Here is an 18445-nt window from a genome sequence, read left to right on the forward strand (position 1 = left end):
GCTTGAATTTTCTTAGCAAAACATTAAATGTGATTCATAAATAATTGTAAGCATTATTTGATTTGACTCAGTGGTCCCCATCAGCAGTGTTGCATCTGATGAAATGTATTCAGAAGCTGGACCTGGTTGATGTCCTGTCCCTCAGTCTACCAAGGCCTCTCTAAAGGGAACCTTTTGAAACAATGATTCAATTATTGTTCATAGCCAGTCCCGTTGAGTATAACAATTCTTTATTTGTATGAACAGTACATATTTTGGTCCACATAAAACAATGATGGTAGCAATATTAGCTTGCATTACGCATCATAAAAAAAGGAGGAAAGTGAGAGAAAGGCAGGGAGCAGAAGAACATCCTTTGACCCATCTATTGTTTCTAACCCTAGTATTCCCTGGCTCATGCTACAGAGGCCGAAGTGTGCTCTGTGTAATAACAAGAGCATAGCGGAGCACAGAAGCACTCACCTCTGCCTACCTGGAAGTCTAAAAATAAGTACTTGAAGGATGAGATTTACTTCTTTACATTTAAAAATCAACCTGCATCAGACAAACTCACTCAGAGACGCTAATATTTCAGGAATGCCTCGCAAGGTTCGAGAAGGTCAGAAGGTAGAAACACCGGTCAGAGAGGCACCAAGTGTCTGGAGTGAAGCAGCAGAAGGTGGTCCGACGAGATGAAGGAGGGGAGGACCGGAGGGCGCACTGCTGCAGAGCTTCGCGTTCATGCACCCTCCTCTTCCTCCTCCTCGTCGTCATAGTGACGGTTCCGTTTGATCATCTCCTCCACAGAAAGCGCCTCCTTCCCTGGTGGCGTCTCCTCCTCGCGGCCCCAGGGGCCCGCGTCCAGGGCGGGCGGTCCGCCGATGGCCCCCTGCTCGCTGTCGGCGGACGACAGCCCGGCGGGCTCCATGGGAGCCCCCTGGAGTGATGGCACCTCTTCCTCTTCCTCTTCATCCAAAAGGATGACCTCTTCTTCCATCTGCTCCTCCTCCATCTGCTCCCCCTCTGCCTCCTCCTCCTCCTCCTCCTCCTCCTCAGCCACTCGCAGCTCCTCCTCTTCCTCGTCCTCTGCCCAGCTGTCCCCCGTGGCCGTCTGGTCGTCTGACTGGCCGCTGGCGGGCCCCCGCCGCGGCTCCATGCTGGTGGCGGGCTGCAGGGGCCCCGCCGGGCCCTCCGGGGCCCCGTCGGGGGCAGCGCTCCGAGCGGCCAGCGCGAAGGGCCGACTGCGCTCCTTCAGGGAGGAGCTCCTGTGCTCGCCGGCCTCGGGGCTCTCCCCCCCGGGGGAGCGCAGGGAGGGCAGCTCCTCCTCGGGGGGCCACTTGGCTCGGGCTTGCTTGGCGGCGGAGGCCCCGTTAAGGGCGGGGCTCCCGGGCGTGAGGGCGGGCCCCCCGCCGGCAGCCTCGGCCTCGGCCCGCGGGGGCCAGGAGATCTTGAGGCGGCGGGTCTCCGCGGGCCGCGGGGGCCTCTCCGACGGGCCCTGGCCCATGGTCTCCATGGTGGCCATGAGGACGTTGACCGCAGCCAGAGGGGAGTCCTCCACGCTCGGGCCGTCCGCTTCTGGAGCCGGGGCCGGGGCCTCGGGTCTGGCCTCGGCCCTGGCGCCCCACAGCTCCTTGTGGGGCCGGTGGCCGAAGCCCTCGTCGTAGTTGCCCTTGGCCTTGAACAGCTGGCAGAAGTGCGGCTTGCAGTAGACGTTGTTGTGCAGGGAGGCGTAGTTCACCAGGCTGGCCGGGGGGGGGGAGACGGAGGGACAATTTGCTGTGAGACCTCCCGTCGGAGCCAGTGTCAACAGTGGATTGTGAACTCATTTGGCTGACTGCGCCTCTGGCCCTCACCTGAGCTTGGTGTTGCAGTGCGTGCAGCGGAAGCAGGTGTTGTGGAACACCTGCTGGTTGGCCACCAGGCGCTCCAGGGGATAGACCGTCTTGGAACAGGAGACGCACGTCTCCCGCGCCGGAGGGCGGAAGTTTTGCTACGGAAAGGAAATGCAGTCCATAAACCAACAGATCCTCTGAGCAGAATTTAGCTGGCGCTTGCAGATGTCAGACCCCCACCTTTTGAAACTCTGAATCCTCTCTCTCTCTCTCTCTCTCTCTCTCTCTCTCTCTCTCTCTCTCTCTCTCTCTCTCTCTCTCTCTCTCTCTCTCTCTCTCTCTCTCTCTCTCTCTCTCTCTCTCTCTCTCTCTCTCTCTCTCTCTCTCTCTCTCTCTCTCTCTCTTATTTATTTATTTATTTTATTAATCCCATAAGGGAGTGCTCACCCTCTTCGGCTGAGCGGACCCCGGGGTTCCGTTGCTGCTGCCGCCGCCTGGTGGATTTAAAGAGAATAAATGTAAGCGGGCAATGTCCAAGACCAGACACTAGAGGGAGGCATTGTACAAACACACGGAAGATGCAAACATGTGGGTCACAAACCAGTCCTGTTTCAAGATATGATATCTTTTCTACTTTAAACTCTTTAACCAGAACTCTGAATAAAGCACTTCACTGCTCTGTCGTGATGTTTGGTTTCAGGACAGCTGATATTTTTATCTATTTCGATGAAGACATTGTCAAGTTAAGTGTAGTGTTAATGCAACATCAGGACAGTAGGAACTAACGATAGCCTTGTAATGCGTTACTTCTGGGCGTTATGATGTTGTTTGATTAACTCAATGATGGAGAGATGAGGCCGCTCTGGGTTTCGGAAACCGGAAATTGTGCATCCCCTGAATGTTGACTTAAATACCGGGAACTCCCAGGCCGTAGCTTCACTGCAGGGGTCTCCGTGTTAAAACAAGATAGAGCTCAACTCAAAAGGCTGCCTCCATTCAAACAATGCTTGGGATGATCACCAATTCAGCTCATCTCCAACACAGAACCCATACAGCAGCAGCCTGGAGCTACTGGTACTACTCCAGTAGAGACCAGTCCCTGGTGGTCCAGTAGAGACCAGTCCCTGGTGGTCCAGTAGAGACCAGTCCCTGGTGGCCTAGTCTATACTGACACACACACACATACACAGGGGAAGTTACCGTTGGTGTCCGAGGAGCTAGAGGGCTTCCTGCTGTTGGGCTCCGAGCCCGTACCCTGCCAGGAGGGAAAGATGTCCATTAGCTAGCGGCTCAAGTGTTCTACTGGACAACGGACGACCGCACGGCCTTCAGAACCAGTCAGCCTGGACCAGAACCAGACACTGAGGTCAGGCCTTGAACACATATTGTGTACTTTTAAATATGCCGTGCACATAGAGTATCTTGCTGTGGAATTACCGTTGCATTTTAGTGAAAGCATGGGGGAAATAAAACAAAAAAAAACTTTGATTTATAACCAGCAACATGTAGCCACGGCGAAGGTACTCGCCTTGTCTGGACTGTAGGGGGGAACATTCTCCTTCTGCTTTCCGCCGTAGCTATCCAGCTGGTCACTCTGTAGACACACCGGCACAGAGTATGATGATGGATCACTCCCTCGCTGCCCACAGTCACATAATGATTGGCTGTCAGATGCTTATATTAAAGGGGTTGGTTACAGATGGTCAAGTTTAAGGTGACCAGGAGGCAGGCCAGGTGCTGCAATCAATTCAGTGTAACAACCAACACACACACACACACACACACACACACACACACACACACACACACACACACACACACACACACACACACACACACACACACACACACACACACACACACACACACACACACACACACCTCCCCTCAAATGTGCCTCGAGGTTCTCATCCCATTAGGGAAGAGAGGGTTATGTTTAGTAGGTAGTGTGTCAGCAGCCAATCAGGGGGACACACCGGGTTGGCGTGTGACCAGAAGGTTGCTGGTTAGACCCCCGGCTCCTCCTATATCCGACCGAGCGAGCGAGCGGCGAGGTGGTCCCTGAGCGAGACCCCTCACCCTGACTGCTCCTGACGGGCTGGCCGTCTCCCTTACATGGCTGACACCGCCGCCGTTGTGTGAATGTATGGGTGACTGTTTGGCAATGTTTATTGTGAAGCGCTTTTAGTCGGTCCACTTTCCGTTTAGGGCAAATTGGAACTAAAGGGAGAAGGGCTCCGCTCGGCGCGTCAGGAAACACAGGGCTCGTAACTGTAACTGAAGGTCATGTGGAGCGTTGTGCCGAGGTGTGGGGAGACAGGAGCACTCACACTGACTGAGGTGGGCAGGGCCTCCTGTTTGGAGACGGCCGCCTGGTAGAGAGCCATCCGGTCCTTCAGAGGGGTGGACTCGGCCCCGTCCGGCCCTACACAGGGTCACACACACATTACATCACAGGGAGAGACAAGGACCCTGCTCTCTCTCTACATCACAGGGAGAGACGAGAACTCTGCTCTCTCTCTACATCACAGGGAGAGACGAGAACTCTGCTCTCTCTCTACATCACATGGAGAGACAAGGACCCTGCTCTCTCTCTACATCACAGGGAGAGACGAGAACTCTGCTCTCTCTCTACATCACAGGGAGAGACAAGGACCCTGATCTCTCTCTACATCACAGGGAGAGACAAGGACCCTGATCTCTCTCTACATCACAGGGAGAGACAAGGACCCTGCTCTCTCTTTACATCACAGGGAGAGACAAGGACCCTGCTCTCTTTACATCACAGGGAGAGACAAAGACCCTGCTCTCTCTTTACATCACAGGGAGAGACAAGGACTCTCCTCTCTCTACGTTACATTAGACTTTACTGACCCAACACGGTCAAGGATTCACATGTCATATAAATTTGATGCGATAATTTGCATTAATACAGAATCAATTGTACAGAAGGAACAAGCAACAGTCGAGACCACACTGACTACTGGAAGGTAATATAATCAGTGCACCAATGACTCATGCAAATACTGTTTAATACCGTTGAAACCATTGAATTTAAGTTTCTTAGTTGCACAAGTATAATGTTGAAGAGCCAGTTCAGCGTTCTCGCAAACTCACACAAGCTCACACAAGCTCACACAAGCTCAGCGGTCCGCTTAAGGGAGGACCGGACTCTTCCTGGGAGTTCAGAATGAGTCTGGAGGCTCCTCAACCCAGTGAGGAGAACCCCCTCCCCTTTAACTCACTGAGGAGGACCTCCTCCCCTTTAACTCACTGAGGAGGACCCCTCCTCACTCTGAATACCTCAACAGTTGATTGTTCTTGGTTTTGATGTTATGCCAACAGTGTATGATGTGCTCAGAATACACAGAAAAAGATAATGCCGTCTAAACTGAAAATACATTTCTTCAGGTCCTTTTAAACCAAATTATTTATTTTCATAAAATGTGTGTATAGTGTGTGTGTGCGCGCTTACCTCCTGATAGATGGTCCATTTCTGCAGTATTTCCTCCCGTCTCTTCCGGCTCACTAGATACCTGAGCAAAAAGGAACCCTGTTTGTTCACACTGCTAGAAACACCAGTGTGATGCTCACATGCTAGATGTCTGGCAGTCTTGCAAACAGACAGGAAGTTGCGGCAGACTGATGAAAACACGGCTCCAGAAGGGGAAACAAAGGCTCAATTAAGAGAGCAGGGACAAGGAATCAAAGACAGGCAGGGTGCAGTCTCCACCCCGTTAATCCACACACACACACACACACACACACACACACACACACACACACACACACACACACACACACACACACACACACACACACACAAACAAGATCAGCTGACTGAGTTCTTGTCTGTTTACCCCCACAGACAAGAACTGACTCGCCAGTCAACAAATACACTGTGCCACAGGACCCACTGCAGGTTCCAGGAACCCCTTTCCCCCATACTGGCGTAACATATCGGTACCATACATCTTGATGTTACTGGAGAACCCACCCCACCCCCAACCCCTGGGATCGATCAGTTCTGAAGGGAAAAGCTAAAAACTATGACTGACGGGCTGCGGACCCCCAGTGCCACGTGGAGCACCCCTTCATCCGCACGGGAATGGATCGGCCCGAGAGGATTATCAACCCCCAGGGGGGCTGTGTGTGTGCAGGAGTGTTTGTGCGCGTGCGTCATTGGGCCGGGCTGGAAGGAGAGACTGATCGGTAGACGAGACAATGACACTCATCCAGACACCCTTAAAGCCACAGCCAGACCATTGGACAGACAGACTGTCCCAACACCACAACCCCCTGTCCCCGACAACACACCCAGTCAGCAACACAAGTCTGTACTACTCACTACTCACCAGTCCCCCAGTGTTCTGCCTCTTCCTCTCTAAAGCCCGACAAACATGCGGTGAGCCAACTTCCTGCCCTGAACCAGAAAGCTCTAGTGCAGAGCCTGCACTGCAACAACATCTCACCAACACGCACACGCGCGCGCACACGCACACCGTGCGCACAGAGAGGACCTGCTGACAAACCTCAAGAACTACATGGAACCGCAAGTCCCAGCTCCCTCCCCCCTTGGCCACTGAGACGAGTCCTCAGAGCACTCGTCAGCGCTCAGGGAGATCAGTAGAATCAAGCTGATTACACTGATAATCACAAGACAATCAGGGAACCTCACAGGGAATACGTTTCAGACGGCTCCGACTGTAGCACTACTGACACAATCAAAAACAAACACATAGCTACCTCCCCTCCGAAGGGCCAGGAGAGACCTCAGATCCACCAGACGGGGCCGCTTCACGTGCAGAAGATGGCACTTTGCAGGGAATCCAAAGCAGACAAAGCAGGGATCTGGTTAATCTACAGAGAGATCAATGGCCAGAGCTCTGGGCTCCAGCAGGAGAGAGAGAGAGACCCTGGGTCAGAGCGAGGAGAGAGAGAGAGAGAGAGACAGAGGATGAACAGACACCAGCCCCAAGTCAGTAATGAGTTGGACTGAGACCTCCTGGTGGAGCTGTTCTACAGGAGGAGGAGGAGGAGGAGGGCTTGTCGTGGGTGGGGTGCAGATGGTTTTAGAGGGAGGTTGACTTGGAGCAGGTGTTGAGGGTGGGGCCGGACGATTGTGTGTGTGTGTGTGTGTGTGTGTGTTATGGAGAACTGGAGCAGGGCTGTGAATGGGTGGGTGTGTGTGTGTGTAGTACTAGAAGGGGCGGGAGCATTTGGGAAATGTTGGAGTCTAAAGACAAGCAGCTGGCGGTGGGGGTGTCTGCTGTACTCCGGGACAAAGAAGGGTCAGCTCAATTCATTTTAAAGGGCGTTGCCTCACGACTGCACGACACCGCCCCCCAAGACACACACACCCCCAGGGCTACATTAGACCACTCCCCCGCCTCGACTCGTTCCGGACTGATGGGATAAGAGATGGGGGCGGGGGGGGGGAGGTTGCTACTAGTTATGGAGAGAGTAAACAGCGGGAAATAGATAAAAAAAACAGGATGGAGAAAGGGAGGAGGAACATGAAAGGGAGACGATGGCTGATGGGCAGTGGAGTGTGTGGGGCAGCAGAGACCGGGAGGAGGGGCCTGAGGGGCCAGGGGGAGGGGCCTGAGGGGCCAGGGGGAGGGGCCTGAGGGGCCAGGGGGAGGGGCCTGAGGGACCAGGGGGAGGGGCCTGAGGGGCCTCAGCCAGCAGATCAGCTGTCTTCAGTCAAGAGGCTGCAGCCCGCCTGCATGACATCATCCCCTCTTAAAAGGAAACGGACCAAGGACCCCGGGTCCCGGATCACGCTGGCCCTCAGGACTAGAGGCAGGCCCTCTACCCTGCAGCTATCACATGATCGCACCCCCCAGCCCCAAAAGGTTTTTAGAAGAAAGCATCTCGGGGAACAAGTTATAATGGTGAAGCAGGAACTAACTACCAAACTGAACGTGGAGGAAAAGGCCTTCAGGCAACATGAGGACCTCCTTCTCTCGGGTCCTTCACCACGCTTTCTCATGTGAGGAACCAGGCCAGTGTTCTCCGTCCCCGGCGGATCAGATGATCACAGCGAGGACCTGGGCGGGATGGGTGCTGGACTGCAGTCAAAGTTTGGCTCTAGATCCCACTTACGTCGTCTGCTCGCTAAGCTTCTCTCACATAAGGCTTCATGACATCCTGTGTTAACACAGCTACTGCGCTCCAGACAGCAGACACCAGAGCACAGGTGAATGAGGTGTTAGCTACAACCTCTCGTTGTACCAAATCCTTCCATCTACTCCGAACATGATCCGATTATTGACAGATATTATAAACGCAGCCTGGCCAGGCCCAGGAAAACAGCCTGACCAGGCCAGAGGGAAACAGCCTGACCAGGCCTGAGAAAAACAGCCTGACCAGGCCAGAGGGAAACAGCCTGACCAGGCCTGAGAAAAAACAGCTGACCAGGCCCCAGGAAAACAGCCTGACCAGGCCCCAGGAAAACAGCCTGACCAGGCCAGAGGGAAACATCCTGACCAGGCCTGAGAAAAACAGCCTGACCAGGCCTGAGAATAACCAGCTGACCAGGCCTGAGAAAAACAGCCTGACCAGGCCCCAGGAAAACAGCCTGACCAGGCCAGAGGGAAACATCCTGACCAGGCCTGAGAAAAACAGCCTGACCAGGCCAGAGGGAAACAGCCTGACCAGGCCTGAGAAAAACCGGCTGACCAGGCCTGAGAAAAACAGCCTGACCAGGCCCAAGGAAAACAGCCTGACCAGGCCTGAGAAAAACAGCCTGACCAGGCCCCAGGAAAACAGCCTGACCAGGCCAGAGGTTAACATCCTGACCAGGCCTGAGAAAAACAGCCTGACCAGGCCCCAGGAAAACAGCCTGACCAGGCCCCAGGAGAACAGCCTGACCAGGCCCCAGGAGAACAGCCTGACCATTTCAAACCACCATTCCTCTTAAAGCCATCCTCCTATAAACACCCCGTTTTAAGTCTTCTGCTTTCATCAAAGGGTCCTCAGAGGAAAGCAGTCATGCTGTCACCCATGTGACCGCTGAGTGACAGCTCTATGTGGACATGCCTCTCCAGACACCCCCAGCCTCTTCCATAAATGGCCAGACCCCCCCCGCCCCGGCTGGAACAGAGCGGGCGTCTGTCAGCTGAGGGGGGGGGGAACACGGATCATGTGACTGACAGCATGATGGCTAGAGGGCCGTCATGCAGACCATGAAGAACAAGCCAGGCGTTCTGTCCCGAGCATCACCACCCACTGCGCTGTTTGGGGCGGGGTGGACCTCTACCCAGCCCCTACGCTTCGGAACGACCAGACGACCGCTTCTCAGTAACGGTCGGGGCGGCGGGGGCCGTCTGGAGCTGCTTGGGGCCCATAGGGCCCGCCGTGGAGCGGGGGAGGCTTACCTGGCCAGCTCCCCCGTTCTCGAACATCATCTTGAGGCTGCTGAGCGGCACGTTGGCCTTCTCCTCCTCAGGGACCTCCGCGGCGCCCCCCTGTGGCCTCTCCATGTCCGCCGCCTCTCCGGACCGGGGCGCGGCCTGGGGCTCCAGCGGGGCCGGGCTGCTCTGGACGTCCTGCCGCGGCTCCCCGGGCGGGGGCTGGGAGGAGGTGTTTGGGGGGTCCTCCTGGGCGTCGAATAGCGGGGCGGCGGGGGCTAGAGGTCTCGGCGAAGGGACGGCGCGCTTCTGGGGAGATGTTGGCTTGGCGGGCGGTCTGGTGGCGCTGGTGGAGCTGGGGGGTCTGGAACTGCTGGAGGGCCTGGTGGTGGTGGTGGTGGTGGTGGGCCTGGTGGCGCTGGAGGGCCTGGTGGTGGTGGAGGTGGGCCTGGTGGCGCTGGAGGTGCTGGAGGGTCTAGCCTGCTGCTGTTGCTCCCAGCGTTTCTTCAGGACATTCAGATTGCCGTTGCACAGTGTCTGAGGCAAGGCTTCCACCACCTAGAGGAGACAAAACACACATGGGTTCGGCCGTAGGTCATGCTGTGAGCCTTAGTTCGGCCGTAGGTCATGTTGTGAGCCTTAGTTCGGCCGTTGGTCATGCGGTGAGCCTTAGTTCGGCCGTAGGTCATGTTGTGAGCCTTAGTTCGTCCGTAGGTCATGTTGTGAGCCTTAGTTCGGCCGTAGGTCATGTTGTGAGCCTTAGTCCAGCCGTAGGTCATGCTGTGAGCCTTAGTTCGGCCGTAGGTCTGCTGTGACAGCATTCCTTTAGCAGCGACCAGTGGTCTCAGAAGGTTCAGACACAGCAGAGCAACAAGGGAGAGAGAGCGTTCTACCATTCGGTCCCACCTACCCTTAGAACAAACCCTTCAAACCACACTTCGAATCTCTCAGACAACCTACCTAACTAAACAACACACACTTTAATGCCTTGCTTCTGAGTCCTCCCCTAACAAAAGGAATTGTGCCAATCCCAATAAACTTCACAATCAGACTTAAAAGTCAACGAAGTCTAGCAATGTCAACACGGACCTAAAAAACTAACACAACTAACTAGAAACACATACATACAGACATACATATCCGCTAGTTTGACTCCAGAGGAACATTAGGCAAGGCAGAATCAAACACTTCTCAACTAAAGAATCAACCAAAGATCAATAGAGAAACCTGAGGAGGCAGATGACCGATGGAGTCCAGTCAGGGAGCAGCACTAGAGAGAGAGAGAGAGAGCTTCTATCACCGGCTGCACACACTACAAGCTGTCCCAGATGTGAGCCTGAAGAAGTGATCAGATCAGCATGAAGCGAAGGCCCACCCCTCCCCACACACACACACACACACACACACACACACACACACACAGTGAAAGAGGAGACGGGGGTGGGCTCTAGAAGAAAATGTGAAACAGAGAGAGTCAGTGAAGGGGCGATCGGGGGCCGTGCGATGGGGGGGGAAGGAAATGAGAAAAAGGTAGCAGACCGCTAGTAAAAGACTATTTCTTCTAGGTAAGAAAAATAACCTCCCCACATACTTTTATTTAAAAAGACAAACACCATTTGAGAAAGACTACATGTCCAAAACAGTACACTTGTTACAAGACACTTTCAGGAGGCAAAAGAGAGAAGAGGGCAATAGCAATGCAAACCACCCCTCAGATTCTCCCCTCTGCCCCTCACCGCTGTCTGCTGCTCGTCACGTCAGGCTGCCTGTAAAGCGGCCATTTAATGAGCAGCGCCCGAATCACCATGAAATAACCAATGCCCTGAAACGTTTGACCTGGGATAGTAAGGCGGCATACGGTCCAACCAGGGAGAACCCCAGGGCCTCTAACAACAGAACCGGATCATTCCGCTGCTTGACTTATGGACACAGAGGTAAACCGACGCTCTGTTTACAGAAACTCTTCCCTCCTCGTGTCTCTGGATCCAATGCCAAGCTGGCGCTGTGCGTTGGAAGACGCCTGCATTACCTTCAGATTACCGCCTAAAGCAGGATTAACTCTTCAGGACAACATGTGGCCGTACGGGTGCAGCAGGCAAGGGAGCAAACAGGAGAGGCTTTGTACTGCCCCCGTCTCTCTGTTTGCACCCATTAGTGTGTCTCTCTGTTTGCACCCATTAGTGTGTCTCTCTGTGTATTCTCTTTAGTGACTAAAGAGTATACACAGAGAGACACACTCAATTTTAGTGTGTCTCTCTGTTTACAAGATAGATAGATAGAGAGAGATGGAGAGATAGAATACTCTTTAGTGTCTGTGTCTGTCTGTCTCTGTGTGTATACGCTTTAGTTTGCGTGTGTATACTCTTTAGTGCGCGTGCATACTCTATAGTGCGCATGTATACTCTATAGTGAGCATGTATACTCTATAGTGCGCATGTATACTCTATAGTGCGCTTGTATACTCTATAGTGCGAGTGCGTTTTTACCATTTTCTTCTTCTCTGCATTGCTCTCCTCTGCAGCCATCTGGTATCTGAGGATGAAGGAAGTGGTCAGGAGATCAGAGGCAGATAACATGAACATCTGATCATTTCTTTCCAGAAGAAACACAGAGTCAGTATGGAGACGAGAGCCCGTGTCCATGTGGGACCCTTGATTCTGCCCGATTCAACCGTTCGAAGAGGGATGATTCAAAACATACGTTTTGAGTCTCATGTCACGACCCCGTTTCATCTGAAAACCTTCATGAGCTTACTCACCATTACTCAGGTTGAGCTTTGAAATGTATTGATGTGGTATTTCACACACCTCTCCTCTTCTTAGCCTGGTTAGGCCATATTAAGTTCTGCTAGGAACCTTCCATACCATTAAGTAATAACCCCTAGTCTATCTCCATGGTGATGGATGTTGAATAGTGGCCCTTAGTGGCCAGAATATGGAAAGGCACAAGAAGAAATAAATTTGTTTGGCACCATATTTTTCTAAAGTATCTTAATCAACAAAGGAATGCAATACTACAGTACCTGTAGTATTGTAGTATTACTCTGAGTGGTCGACAGCATAACAAACATCTCTTGATGCTGCAGTCTAAGAGAGCAGGTGAGAGTAACTGGAGACTAGCGGGTCTGTGTTGTGGATAGACACACACACACACACACACACACACACACACACACACAAGAGTGTTGCTGGTAAGCAGCGGTGTGGGCGCGGCTGAGGTCAACCATGTACTTGATCAAATGTATTCCAATAGCCACAGAAAACATAATCCGTTGACCAATGACATCACAAGGAATACACACACACACACACACACACACACACACACACACACACACACACACACACACACACAATAGAGAACGGGGGAGGGACAGAATGCCCTAGTGGGAGATGGAGAGGAGTGAAACACTGTGCGAGGGAGAGAGAGATTCTTACTTGGAGAAGCGTTCTGCGATGGCGTTGTTCTTGCCCCTGGAGGAGACGATTGCCAGCTCTTTGGCGGTGACCCTCAGCGACTGGGTGGACCACTGGCTGCGGTTGAAGGAAGCGACGGAGGCCATCTCGCCTTGGTGTCTGCGATACCGTTCTCTAATTTGCTCCAGAGTAGCAGCACACGCAGAAACTTGTGACTTTGCAAACTGAAAGTGTAAAACTAACACAAGCCAAGAAGATTAAGTCACAATCCGAACACTGTAGATGATGGCAAGAATCATTTGGTGAACAGAAACACTCAACATTATTTAGTAGCCTCAGACAATAGCTGACTTTTTGGCATGCAATTATGCATTTGGTTAATTTATTCACCAAAGATTAACTAATTTCTGCTTGAGACAGAATCTCATTATCAGGGTACTGCCAGGCATATCTTCACACGTCAAGCTAGTGTGAGTCAGCAAGTCAATAAGTTGAGCAGGCTAGACATCAGCATCTGTTACCTGGTGACTATCTCTGACACACACACACACAGACACACACACACACGCACACACACACACACACACACACCCCTATCTGCCAGTAGTTTACTCACACACAAAGGCCCGAGGCAAGTGGACACATGCAATGATTTCTTCAAGCTTCCACTGTCATTAGAGTTCCTCACGCTCCAACTCAGCTAAACAATGGGCTTGATATAGCCGCTGCCTGCTCATTGGCCAGTCATACAGCAGGTGGCCTATTGTAGGGTGATCACTAATTGGGCCAACTCTCATTATCTCAACAAGCACAAGAGTTGGGGAATGCTGCTTATTTCAGCTGGCATCCGGCACAACGACAACAGCAGACGTTTTATTTTTAATCATCTACTCTCAAAAAACATTTACAAAGACAAGAGAGCACAAACAATCTATTGTCTGTGAAAATAGCCATTTTGAAAGGCCTCTAATAAACAGATGATTCCACCTCTTCCATCGAGCCCTACCAAGTACAGACAAATGAGCATGCAAAACCGAGCTGGACTATGGGAAGCTTACTCTATCATGTACTGGTTAACCCAAACATAAAAACAGGTTCAGCTTCGTGCATGACTAAATCTTTTCAATTATAAATTAACTGGACACATTCTTTGTACTTTAAGTGGCATTAGATCAGGCCGCTTTCTTTCGACAAACTTCCACTCCTGCCCTGCTATGAAGTCCTCAGATTTCACCATTGGTTCTTATTAGTTATGATTCTCCCTACCTGAAAGGTCCAAGTGTCTCCGGCCCTTTTTCCTCCTCACAGTGCGTTGTTATTCCACAGTTTAGCACCCAGCTTCCCACATCCTTCTCCACTAGCAATGTGCTGCCTGCAATAGTATGCCTTTGAATAGATAGGGAAGTGGGAGGAGTCTAATCACTCCCACTCATCCAATCGGGATGCAGCATTGGCTCTACCTGGCAGGTAGGAGCCCTATCCGTCCAATCAGCAGCGCTGTCTCCGTGTGACAAGACACAACCTGAAGGTATGCAAGGTGAGCTAGTGTTGCGCAGCATACGGAGAGGGAGGAGGGGAGAAGGTGGCTCCCACAATGGATTCCTGGAAGTTGAGCAAACCTTAAAGTCCTGGCTGACTAATTTCTCATGGGGTCAGTGGTTAAGAGGATGAGTCCCATGTGAAGCATCCTGTTGAAGGAGTGGTTGAGATCATCACAGATAGCATTACATCACATGATATTCCCAACCTCCTCCTTTGGGATTATTCTCTCATTTCCTTTTAGCTTTAAAGAATTGCAAAAGTGCAAAATAATGTGTCAATTTAATATATTTGTGTATATAGACCTATACGTTTGTTTTTTCAGTGACAGATTTCCCATATTTTCTTGCCTGAACCCCGTCTTCTTTGATGTTGACCCTGAGGAATGTTGGGCTGAGTCGTGTTGTGGTGTTGGTGTCACATCTCTCCGGTCAGGTGGTCTAATCCCAAACCCATGATGGTCTGCTCCAGCTGACTCCTGGCTGTTCACTAAGTTCTGGACCAGACACTGGTTGGTATTGATCATTCCTCCCCAGAAGCACTCAGCTCCTAGGTGAGTGGACTTCAGGTTAGAACCTGGGCGTGGGGTGATTTCCCTGGGCTTTGACTGGGGCCTTGTTTTGAGTGCGATGCAAAATATGTTCTTAAACCAAATATTTCTCCTTCTTTTTCTTGAATTCAGGTGAGTGTTCATTGGGCACTGCCCATTAACGCTGTGTAAATCATGGGCAACAATGTTGGTTTTTCATCCACATAAAATTATCTTTCATATATTTTAGAGATTAAGTGTATTATTTATTTTGTACCAGTCTCTAGGTTTTTGCATAACAATGCCCTCCCAGCTGCATCTTTTTCTCCATCGGTGTTGTCTGGAGGGAGTGGGGGATATGATATCCGAAAGCCAGGTCATAGTGTACCATGACTCCTCAGTCTAGTGTTTTACCCAGGCCGCATCGTGTACCATGACTCACCAGTGTAGTCACGATCCACAAGACAATTAGCATTAGCATGCGTCAATAACAATGTACTTTGAGGATCGTACGTGACACCAAATTGCAGAAAGGTTGACGCCGATAAGGGTGTAGAAGAGTAAACCTGAAAAAACAGCGAAACGCGGTGTTCACAAAATAAATCAGCTAATCAGCTTATACCAGTGTGCGGAGATTTGACACTTCTTTGACTTGATAAGGGTACAGGAGGGTGTGAAAAAGAGTTTCCTTGGCGCACATGGTTGTTGGTAAAAAGCATAGTTTTACTTAAAACAAATAACAGCACAACAGTCGATTCACTTGCACAACTCGAGCCTCCCCCCAATCTAGAACTCTGGCCCTCTTAAGGAGCACCAGAATGGGTGTGGCTCAATTAACCTGAGCCAAAGCTGTAGACCAGGGGTCAGCAACCTTTTCAACATGCAGTGCCAGTTAGACATTTTCTCATTAATGCGTGTGCCTTAAGCAACAACATATTAACAATTAAGCTGAATTATGACACAGCGACCAAAAACATTTCCAGAAGACCTGGAATTGTAATATTTCCATATAGTCCACAATCATGCATAAACATTTTAAATGTTTTTTTGGTTGTTATATTTGCAATATGGGCTTACAAATTATAATTACATATGTCCCATCTTAAAACACCATTTTCAGAAACTCATTCAAAAACACATTTGCACTGTGAGAAATGTAAAAAACGAGAATATATGAGAATGTTGGAACCATCCACATCAATATCTTTAAGACCTGTACAGCATTGCAAAACCATGTGAAGGCGATGCATAAAGGCCACTTGCAACAATATTTTAAATATTTTCTTCTCTATTACTCACAACATAGGTTTAAAAACTATAAATTGATCCCATTTCAGAACACTGCTTTCTGTAACTAATTTAAACATATTTGCACTGGGAGTAAATGCCCAAAACAGAATAAAGTAGAAAAAAAATATTACAAAATTATTTTTTAAGTGTGCCAATGATTATGCTGCCCCGTGCCAGTGGCCGCACGTGTGCCTAGGGTTGCCGACCCCTGCTGTAGACTATTACAGGGCTAACAGCCAGACAGGAACATGTGCATCTTTTAAAACATGGTTTAACACAGTGAAGAAGACGCCATTCACATCTTCACGGAGGGTTGGAGTCGATGACGTAGATTCAAGGTACCTCTTCCATCTGTTTCGACCGTAACTTGGACCTATACACGCCATCCATGATCCGTCGATTGGTCGACAGAATCGTCACTTCCGTGCGACAGGGAGATAAACACAACAAACACCGTACCTGCAAGGTATTTGTGTACAAAGGCGAAAGATTTGCTTATTGAAAAGAAATGTTGCGCAAATTTGCCGTCCTTCTTGTACGTCCTCCATTGTTGCTCTTTGTTTAATGTGACGCTTTCTTCTATTCATTGAATTTATAAGCAGGCTACACTGTGTCGCGCTGCTATGATGTCACAATGCTTACGCAGCTGCCACGGCTACCGCCAATCGGCTTAAACCCCGCCCTACCATAAGGCTAGTGTAGGCCAGACTTATCGTACCCAAGCTGTCCCGCTCCGCTCCACACCGAACCGCTCGGTGGAAACGAGGCATTAGAAATGTTAACAAGAAATCGTTAACAAGACCGAATTCTGCGCGATGGTGGCAATCTGCAACCTCACCGCTAGGGACGCCCCAAAATGCTGCACCTTTAATCATTACCTTGACATGGGTAGATAAGAAGTAGATAGATCACAATGTATTGGGTCTTGCCTACCATACAAGTTAAAGAAAATTTTAATTTAGTTTAATTAAAAAAAGATAGATCAAAGCATTAAACAGCAACCGATCAAACCTTTAACCTAGGTAACAAAGTATTCCATAGGGATATAATATTAAATATAAGCTAATTTCATTTGAAAATGATTAAGAAAGGGATTTGTCCACTGATGTAACTACATACACATGTCGGATCACTGTATGAATATTGTAAATCAATGCATGGATCAAATGACGCGTAATGGCCAGAGATCGACGGTCTGTCTTCAGATTCAAAACCATGTTCAAAACGCCCGCCGAACACTTCCTGAACAAGCTGAACCGCGTGACCACTGCAGCCGACCAATCACAGCTGCTCAGAGAGACTCACCCCCCCCTGGACTCACCTTTTCACAATAATTTAACCATCGCGCACGTCCTCCACATTGTAAGTAATGTGCATGTACTTTGTATATTGAATTTAGAGGTACTGGAGTTGCTGGAATTGTTATAATATCCCACATTATACTTTTTATGCATTGAGTATTTAATATTCTAATATCTGATATGCATGTATATTTTGTATTGAACGTTGTATTATACTACTACCCTTTTTTTTGTTCCCCTGCTTTGGCAATGTATATGCTGTTTCTCATGCCAATAAAGCATTTTTGGAAATTTAATTTAAAATCTGACTCTGTTGCCTTAGAACCGCTTCCTTCATGCCATTGCATGTTTTGTCCAGCTGGTGTCAATGTAGACATTAGCGTTAACAAGAACGCGCAATAACTTTTTACTTCCACTAGATGGAGACATATAGTTACTAAATCCGTTTGAGGTAACAGCACGCTGCACGTAGGCCTGTTCTATTTGCATTTCATTTAAATTAAATTAGCATTTGATTCTTATAATACTCGCTGGTGCAACACATCTGGTGACTTTATTAGTTGGAACAAAACAATTAAAGACTGTCACCATAAGTACATCAATATGTTGAGTGACGCACTGAAGAGCAACTTATTTAATTTATTATACATTTTTCCCCAGGAAACAAAGATTGCTTATAATGCAGATTAAGCAATTAGGTAGACGCCACCAACTCTGTTAGATTGAAACTCATCTAACAGTACCTGATGCAGCTGTCTGTGGTCAACACATATTTCATTTCATTTGACTTGGTGTGCACCTTTTGGCCTTTTAATGCCCAATGTCAATATGGCTATACAAGCCTACGATCTACTTTCTCCTCTCTCTCTGTGTTTTACGACCTTCAGATCGAAAGAGTAAACCATATGAGGTATATCCTCCGCCCACGGCCTCTCCTCCAATCAGAGCAGAGGAGGACGGCTGTGGTCCCGCCTCTTGTCCTAGCCGCCCAACATGAAAATGATTGAGCGCCACGATTACGAAATATCCTTCGAGAGTGGAGGTACATTTCATGCACAAAAATGTAATGGGATATAAGAAGGGATGTAATAAATGTAATCATTTAGCTGAGGCTCTTATCGACAGGGAGGGTGAGTACACACGTCCTTAGGGAGAGGGCTAGGTGTCCGGCTGAAGGCCTAGTCGCAGACTGGGGTCAGAACCA

At 49.9% G+C, this 18445-nt stretch overlaps 1 protein-coding gene across 2 annotated transcripts; it reads right to left on the reverse strand.

The window, feature by feature from the left end:
• Positions 1–213: 213 nt before the first annotated feature.
• lima1a (LIM domain and actin binding 1a) lies at positions 214–13955 on the reverse strand. 2 transcript variants are annotated; one of them, XM_079741554.1, is made up of 11 exons: positions 13849–13955; positions 12604–12820; positions 11653–11698; positions 9194–9724; positions 5287–5347; positions 4142–4236; positions 3340–3405; positions 3012–3066; positions 2259–2305; positions 1833–1969; positions 214–1721 (listed from the first exon to the last, which is right to left on the reverse strand). In XM_079741554.1, the coding sequence occupies exons 2-11, from the start codon at positions 12726–12728 to the stop codon at positions 719–721; spliced, it is 2166 nt and encodes a 721-aa protein (XP_079597680.1). In that variant the 5' UTR covers positions 12729–12820; positions 13849–13955; the 3' UTR covers positions 214–718. The 2 variants fall into 2 exon arrangements, with proteins under 2 accessions (XP_079597680.1, XP_079597681.1); XM_079741555.1 differs by having other exon boundaries at positions 12604–12756; positions 13849–13917.
• Positions 13956–18445: the final 4490 nt, after the last annotated feature.

Source organism: Pollachius pollachius, assembly GCF_949987615.1.
Source record: "Pollachius pollachius genome assembly, chromosome: 8".
In the NCBI taxonomy this organism is placed as follows: Eukaryota; Metazoa; Chordata; class Actinopteri; order Gadiformes; family Gadidae; genus Pollachius; species Pollachius pollachius.

What these genes read in the sequence shown, in the direction of transcription:
- lima1a (XM_079741554.1), bottom strand. Translation starts at nt 12,728, where the DNA reads ATGGCCTCCGTCGCTTCCTTCAACCGCAGCCAGTGGTCCACCCAGTCG. An exon ending in ATGCAGAGAAGAAGAAAATG is followed by an intron (nt 9,725 to 11,652) that starts GTAAAAACGCAC and finishes TGTCTCCTCTAG; the next exon opens with GTGGTGGAAGCCTTGCCTCA. An exon ending in AGAACGGGGGAGCTGGCCAG is followed by an intron (nt 5,348 to 9,193) that starts GTAAGCCTCCCC and finishes CTTTTTGCTCAG; the next exon opens with GTATCTAGTGAGCCGGAAGA.